This window comes from Gobio gobio (genome assembly GCF_949357685.1).
Source record: "Gobio gobio genome assembly, chromosome: 5".
Classification (NCBI taxonomy): domain Eukaryota; kingdom Metazoa; phylum Chordata; class Actinopteri; order Cypriniformes; family Gobionidae; genus Gobio; species Gobio gobio.
Genome location: NC_137101.1, coordinates 1,652,302 through 1,659,801, shown reverse-complemented (window position 1 = coordinate 1,659,801; position 7,500 = coordinate 1,652,302). Strand labels below are relative to the sequence as shown.

Genomic DNA, 7,500 nt, shown 5'->3' with positions numbered 1-7,500 from the left:
TGTACTTTCATATACAGGACCCCAGCGGACGTCTCCAACGGCGCCGAAAACGATGCCCGCCCCCCCGCGTGTCATAAACTCCGCCCCCTCGACCGGAATAAGGCGGACCATACCCGTGTCACGGAACGGAGGCGGAGACGCAGAGATCATGGAGCTCAACCAGCAGGTAGGCCTGGACCGATAGTCAATCAATCAGTTAATCGCACGATTAAAAAAATTAGCTCGATCATTTTTCCGGCTGCGATAATTTCCAGAGTCCGTTTTTATATCCATTTTTGCCGAGCGTTACATTATGATCACGCTCTTATACATGTAAATGCTTCCAAACGCGACAAGACACAAGAGAACGCGCTGTGTGTGTGTGTGTGTGTGTCAGTGTGTGTGTGTGTGTGTGTGTGTGTCAGTGTCGTGTGTGTGTGTCAGTGTGTGTGTGTGTGTGTGTCAGTGTCGTGTGTGTGTGTGTGTGTGTGTCAGTGTCCTGTGTGTGTGTGTGTGTGTGTGTGTCAGTGTCCTGTGTGTCAGTGTCCTGTGTGTCAGTGTCCTGTGTGTGTGTGTGTGTGTGTGTCAGTGTCCTGTCTGTGTGGCTGCGTCTCATGTCAGCTAATCGAGGGACACTCTGACACACACACACACACACACACACACACACACACACAGACTCGCGTCACATTGAGTTCTCTTTTGCTCATGAACAAACAATAACAACAACACAGAGAATTTTGAGTATTCTCATATTAGAGTCTTAAATTAGTCAAATAACGTCTTAAATGAAGGATGAGGAAATGAGATCCGCGGCTGTTCTTAAAGTGACAGTAGCACTGATGATGATGTCATTAATCATCACAGAACAACGGGAACAGAGACAATTGTAGCTTTAATGATGATTAATCTATATTTCATTTATTATTTATGCAGTTAAGAAAGATAACTATTACATTTCTGTATACGTATAACAGGAAAGGCCATGGGTAAATATAAAATGTATTATAATGGGGTTATGTAAAGATTGTTTTAAGTTCACTTTAATTAAAAGTTGTTTTTTTAAAGCCTAATAAATGTTGAAATTGGGAGCTTTCAGTTATACTGTAATGTAACGTCATTAATGTTTCATAGAGACTTTAGTATCAGTGATACTGGCCTTCATTCATAAACACATGACAATACAACACATATTTAAAATATGCTGTCTTTAAATTGTTTCTACAATAATTTGGAGAGTAACTGAAATTATTACAATATCAAAACATGAAAAACAAATTAAATTATTTAAATGGATTCCCAGCACTTCCTAAAACACAATCATCCGCTGCAGTTTTCATCTGTTTATTCATTTGTTTGTTAACAGACTGAGAGTCCACTGCTTTTATTGTTTTGTTCATTTATTGTGGATATTTAAAATGCTTTCCGTTTTTTCAGTGTTAAATAGTCTTTAGAAATAAAAGTTTATTGATTTTTGAAAAGCTGTACCTGCATTATTATGCCATTATCATTATTTTAGATCTCAGAACGACAACATTATCGTTTATCGCAATCATTTCTTGGCGAATTTATCGTCCAGCAAAATGTGTTATCGTGACAGGTCTAGCAGCAGGTGCTCATCAAGCGGGAGATTAACGTGTGTGTGTGTGTGTTTCCGCCCGCAGCTGATGGACCTGAAGCTGACGGTTAACGGCTTGGAGAAGGAGAGAGATTTTTACTTCAGCAAACTCAGAGACATTGAGCTGGTGTGTCAAGAGCACGAGAGCGACACCAACCCCGTCCTGGGCAAAGTCCTGGAGGTCCTCTACGCCACAGAGGTCAGAGGTCACCACACACACAAATTGCGAAATATATAAAATCACTTGCGAAAAAGTTAGACTTGTGAAAAATTTTTGTAAAAAATTTATTATTGTGTGAAAAAAGCCAGAATTGCTAAATATTAAATCACTATTGTGAAAGACGTAGAATTGCAAAACATCAAAAAATGTATATTGCGCAACAAAAACTATTGCGAAATATATAGTCACTATGGCAAAAAAGTTAGAATTGCTAAATAAAATGTTAAAAAAAAATCGCTATTGTGTGAAAAGCCAGAATTGCGAAATATGAAAATCACTATTGCAAAAAATAGAATTGAAAAATATTAAATCACTATTGTGAAAAAGTTAGACTTGTGAAATATTTTGTAAAAAATTATTATTGCGCGAAAAAAGGCAGAATTGCGAAATATAAAATCATTATTGCGAAAAAGTTAAGACTTGTGAAATATAAAAAATAAAAAAAAATTTGCGTGAAAAAAAGCCAGAATTGCTAAATATTAAATCACTATTGTGAAAAAGTTAGACTTGTGAAAAATTTTGTAAAAAATGTATTATTGCGTGAAAAAAGCCAGAAGTGCTAAATATTAAATCACTATTGTGAAAAACGTAGAATTGCAAAACATCAAAATTTATATTGCGCAACAAAAACTATTGCGAAATATATAGTCACTATGGCAAAAAAGTTAGAATTGCGAAATAAAATTAAAAAAAAATCGCTATTGTGTGAAAAGCCAGAATTGCGAAATATGAAAATCACTATTGCAAAAAATAGAATTGCAAAATATTAAATCACTATTGTGAAAAAGTTAGACTTGTGAAAAATTTTGTAAAAAATGTATTATTGCGTGAAAAAAGCCAGAATTGCAAAATATTAAATCATTATTGCGAAAAAGTTAAGACTTGTGAAATATTAAAAAAAAAAATTATTATTGCGTGAAAAAAGCCAGAATTGCTAAATATTAAATCACTATTGTGAAAAACGTAGAATTGCAAAACATCAAAAAATGTATACTGCGCAACAAAAACTATTGCAAAATATATAGTCACTATGGCAAAAAAGTTAGAATTGCTAAATAAAATGTTAAAAAAAAATCGCTATTGTGTGAAAAGCCAGAGTTGCGAAATATGAAAATCACTATTGCAAAAAAAAGAATTGCAAAATATTAAATCACTATTGTGAAAAAGTTTGACTTGTGAAATATTTTGTAAAAAATTATTATTGCGCGAAAAAAGGCAAAATTGCGAAATATAAAATCATTATTGCGAAAAAGTTAAGACTTGTGAAATATAAAAAAAAAAAAAATTTGCGTGAAAAAAAGCCAGAATTGCTAAATATTAAATCACTATTGTGAAAAAGTTAGACTTGTGAAAATTTTTGTAAAAAAATTATTATTGCGTGAAAAAAGCCAGAAGTGCTAAATATTAAATCACTATTGTGAAAAACTTAGAATTGCAAAACATCAAAAAATGTATATTGCGCAACAAAAACTATTGCGAAATATATAGTCACTATGGCAAAAAAGTTAGAATTGCGAAATAAAATTTTAAAAAAAATCGCTATTGTGTGAAAAGCCAGAATTGCGAAATATGAAAATCACTATTGCAAAAAATAGAATTGCAAAATATTAAATCACTATTGTGAAAAAGTTAGACTTGTGAAAAATTTTGTAAAAAAAAATTTATTGCGCGAAAAAAAGGCAGAATTGCAAAATATAAAATCATTATTGCGAAAAACATAGAATTGCAAAATATTAAATCACTATTGCAAAATATTAAATCACTATTGTGAAAAAGTTAGACTTGTGAAATATTTTGTAAAAAATTATTATTGCGCGGAAAAAAGGCAGAATTGCGAAATATAAAATCATTATTGCGAAAAACGTAGAATTGCAAAACATAAAAAAATTTATATTGCGCAACAAAAACTATTGCGAAATATATAGTCACTATGGCAAAAAAGTTAGAAGAAAAAATAAAAAAAAACGCTATTTTGTGGAAAAAATGCCAGAATTGCGGAATCTAAAAAAAAAATAGTGGAAGACACACACACTGGTTCTGTGTATTCATATCCGGCTTGTTTTTCAGGATGGTTTTGCGCCTCCGGAGGACGAGGAGATTGACGATCAGCCAAGAGACCAGGATGAATACTGATCCCTCCTCCTCCTCACTGCAGCCCATCTTCCTCCCTCTCTTCATCCTTCCTCCATGCTGTTTTTCTCTCCTCTCTTTCACACTCCAGCAGACACCAGAGGCGTGGTGTGATAGGCTAATAGACTGAGTAGGGGGCGTGTCTATGCTAATGAGGCGTGAATTCATGCAGTGACGCTGATGTTTTATTGGCTGTGGGTTTTAATTAAGAGTCCAGATGACTCGAGCACTGAACCTGAAACTGAATGATGATGCAGTGACACTTTCTCTCACACACACACACACACACACACACACTGATCTTCTGCGGTGCTGATGTAGCCGACACACACAGCCAAGGTTATTGATTAATAGTTTTTTATTTGGGATCCAGTCAGCTAATTTATTAGAGCGTTTGATGCTGATGTGTTTTTTTTATATCTCTTAACTTCAGAAGGGTTTTCACTGAATCAAGAGGACGGTGCACACACACCGGCGGAAGCGTTTCTGCCACGGATTGAAATTAATAGGTAATTGTGACTTTTCATCTCACAATTAAATTAATAGGTAATTGTGACTTTTCATCTCACAATTCAAAATTGCGAGGCAATGTTTTTTTTTTTTTTTTATTCTTTGGCGAAAACTAAAAGTATGTTTCCGCCATTGAATAAAAAAATAAAGGCAATTTTTTTTATCTCACAATTCTGACTTTTTTTCTTGCAATAGCGAGTTTATATTTCGCCAGTCTGACTTTTTAAAACCTGCAATTTTTAGATTTTTTTAATCGTAAAATATAAACTCGTTATTACAAAAAAAAATTCATAATTGCGAAATAAAATCGGTATTGGGATTTTTTTTAAATTGTGAGATATAAAATATTTATTGCGAAAAAAGTCAGAATTAGCGAAATATAAAATCGCTATTACAAAAAAAATTAGATATGTGAAATATAAAATCATTACTGTGAAACAGTTAGAATTGCGAAATACAAAATCACTATTGCGAAAAAGTTAAGACTTTATAATTATTATTGCGCAAAAAATGCCAGAATTGCAAAATATTAAATCACTATTGCGAAAAAGTTAGAATTGCGAAACAAACAAAAAAATTGATAGTGCAACAAAAACTATTGCAATATATAGTCACTATTGCAAAAAGTCCGAATTGCGAAATATATTAAATCACTATTGCAAAAAGTTAGAACTGCGAAATAAATAAAAAAATGCTATTGTGCAAAAAAAGCCAGAATTGCGAAATATAAAAATCACTATTGCAAAAAATAGAATTGCAAAATATTAAATCACTATTGTGAAAAAATTAGTATTGCAAAACATAAAAAAAATCTATATTGCGCAACAAAAACTATTGCGAAATATAAAGTTACTATTGATTGCAAAAAAGCCCAAACTGCGAAATATATAAAATCACTATTGCAAAAAATGTTGAATTGCCACATATAAAATCATTTGCGAAAAATTTAGAATTGTGAAATAAATAAAAAAATCGCTATTGTGTGAAAAAAGCCAGAATTGCGAAATATAAAATCATTATGCCGAAAAAGTTAAGACTTGTGAAATATTACAAAAAAAACAGAATTGCAAAATATTAAATCACTATTGTGAAAAACGTAGAATTGCGAAACATAAAAAAATTGATATTGCGCAACAAAAAAATATATTATATAAAGAAATATAAAAATCACTATTGCAAAAAAATGTGAATTGCGAAATCTAAAAAAAAATTGCTATCGTGCGAAAAAATCCAGAATTGTGAGAATTTTTTTCTGGATTTTTTCGCACGATAGCAATTTTTTATTTTTATTTATTTATACAGATACCACACTCGCAACTTTTTCGCAATATTTATCTGGCTTTTTTAAGCCAGATTTGCAACATATTGCGAAAAAGTTGTGAACGATAAAAAATTATATATTGCGCAACAAAAACTATTGCGAAATATAAAGTCACCACTTCAAAAAAAAAGTCAAAATTGCGAAATATAAACTAGCTATTGCGAGAAAAAAGTCAGAATTTTGAGTTATAAACTCAAATAAAGTCAGAATGCAGATGCAAAAAGTAGCAAGTACCAGTGGTATTTTTGACCCGTGGCAGAATGGCGCTCCTCAACATCTGCTCTCCTGATCGGGTTGTGCTTCTGCTGACGATGTTCAGTTGTTCGCAATCAGACCAGGGTCACATGTTCAGTTTTTACAATCGCTACCACACACTTCTCAACACTCGGGTCAGCTGATCTCACTAAAACACTTCGTTTATCACGCAGAAAACACTACCAACAGACCCAGAAACACACGCGTTACGCTCATAACTCGCATGTTTACAGTACACGACTAGAGCATTTGTGTGATGATGACACTGAAGCAGTGTGGCTGTGTTAGATTGGGAATATGACGGTGTTCATGTCTTATGTAGATGATGGAGTTCTGCTGTCACTGAATGCATTTCATGCCAAAGCAATGATGAATAATCCTCGGTTTAGCTCTTTATAAAGTGACCCGAGTGTTGAGAAGTGTGTACGAAACTGTAGCGCTTGTGTGTGTTTTTGTTGATAAATCATTATTAATAGTGCAGGTGTGAGAGTTTGATTTATTTATGAAGGAAACCGGCATCACATGAACTGATATGGAACAGAGTTTTCCAGCTGCTATATATTTTGATTTAACATTTCATTCTGTCTTTATTTCATTGCACAGATACCACAGGTTGATTTTGATTGACAGGACCTGTGTCATTAACCCTTTCACCCCTGCTGTCGAATGCAAACATGCATCCATTTGGAGTTTTACTATGTAAAATAAAAATGTGTGCGGGGAATGAAGGACACGCGTGCTTTATTTACACTGTTGCAATAGGACATTTTATAATGCAAATGCACCTGGAAATAATAATATTGTCATTTGCTCATTTTTTCTTGTGAAATGACATTCAATTAGGATGAAATCTAAATCTACGTCTTTTAAATAATCTTGTGAAACCCAAAAGCACAGTTTATCGATAAAATATGTATTTAAAAGTACACATTCAGAGGAGCAACGTAATTAAAGGCCCGTTTTTTGAATTAAAATAACCAAAAACCATTAGCAAAATATATATTTTGTTGACTTGTGTACTTACATTATGCTAAATGTTTCCAAGAATGCTTAGAAATCAGCGATTTTAACCAGAGGACACGGACCGTGTGTGTGCGTGCGTCGCCGATCAATGACATCACACCCGCGATTTCCGGTTTTATTTTGTGTAAAACCATGGAAACACCAAAGACGCTTTAATATATGATGTTTTATTGGACAGGTGAGCAACTGTTTGGATCATTCGTGGACAGAAAACTAATAATAATACTTTTTCAACGTCTTTAAAATAATCTTGTGAAACCGAAAGTAAAACAAATCGATTTTTAAAGCTTTAGTAACAAATCACAGAAACATTAAGCAAGAAAATCTGTGAAAAAATAAATACAAATAATAATAGAAAATAAATAAAATAAGTGTATTGAAATTAAACCCATCTCTAATTACAAAATAAATACAAAAGTCCGATAAAACGCGTATTTTTTTATT

The 7,500-nt window shown here is 32.9% G+C and overlaps 1 protein-coding gene across 2 annotated transcripts in view; it reads left to right on the top strand.

Annotated features, from left to right (window-relative positions):
* Positions 1 to 5,589, top strand: part of mapre3b (microtubule-associated protein, RP/EB family, member 3b) — a 21,298-nt gene extending 15,709 nt beyond the window's left edge. For both annotated transcript variants that reach the window (XM_079817001.1, XM_079817002.1), the window contains 3 exons: positions 18 to 166; positions 1,644 to 1,796; positions 3,885 to 5,589. In XM_079817001.1, coding sequence (XP_079673127.1) covers positions 18 to 166; positions 1,644 to 1,796; positions 3,885 to 3,950 — 368 coding nt within the window. In that variant the 3' untranslated portion in view covers positions 3,951 to 5,589. The remainder of the gene's footprint in view (positions 1 to 17; positions 167 to 1,643; positions 1,797 to 3,884) is intronic.
* Positions 5,590 to 7,500: the final 1,911 nt, after the last annotated feature.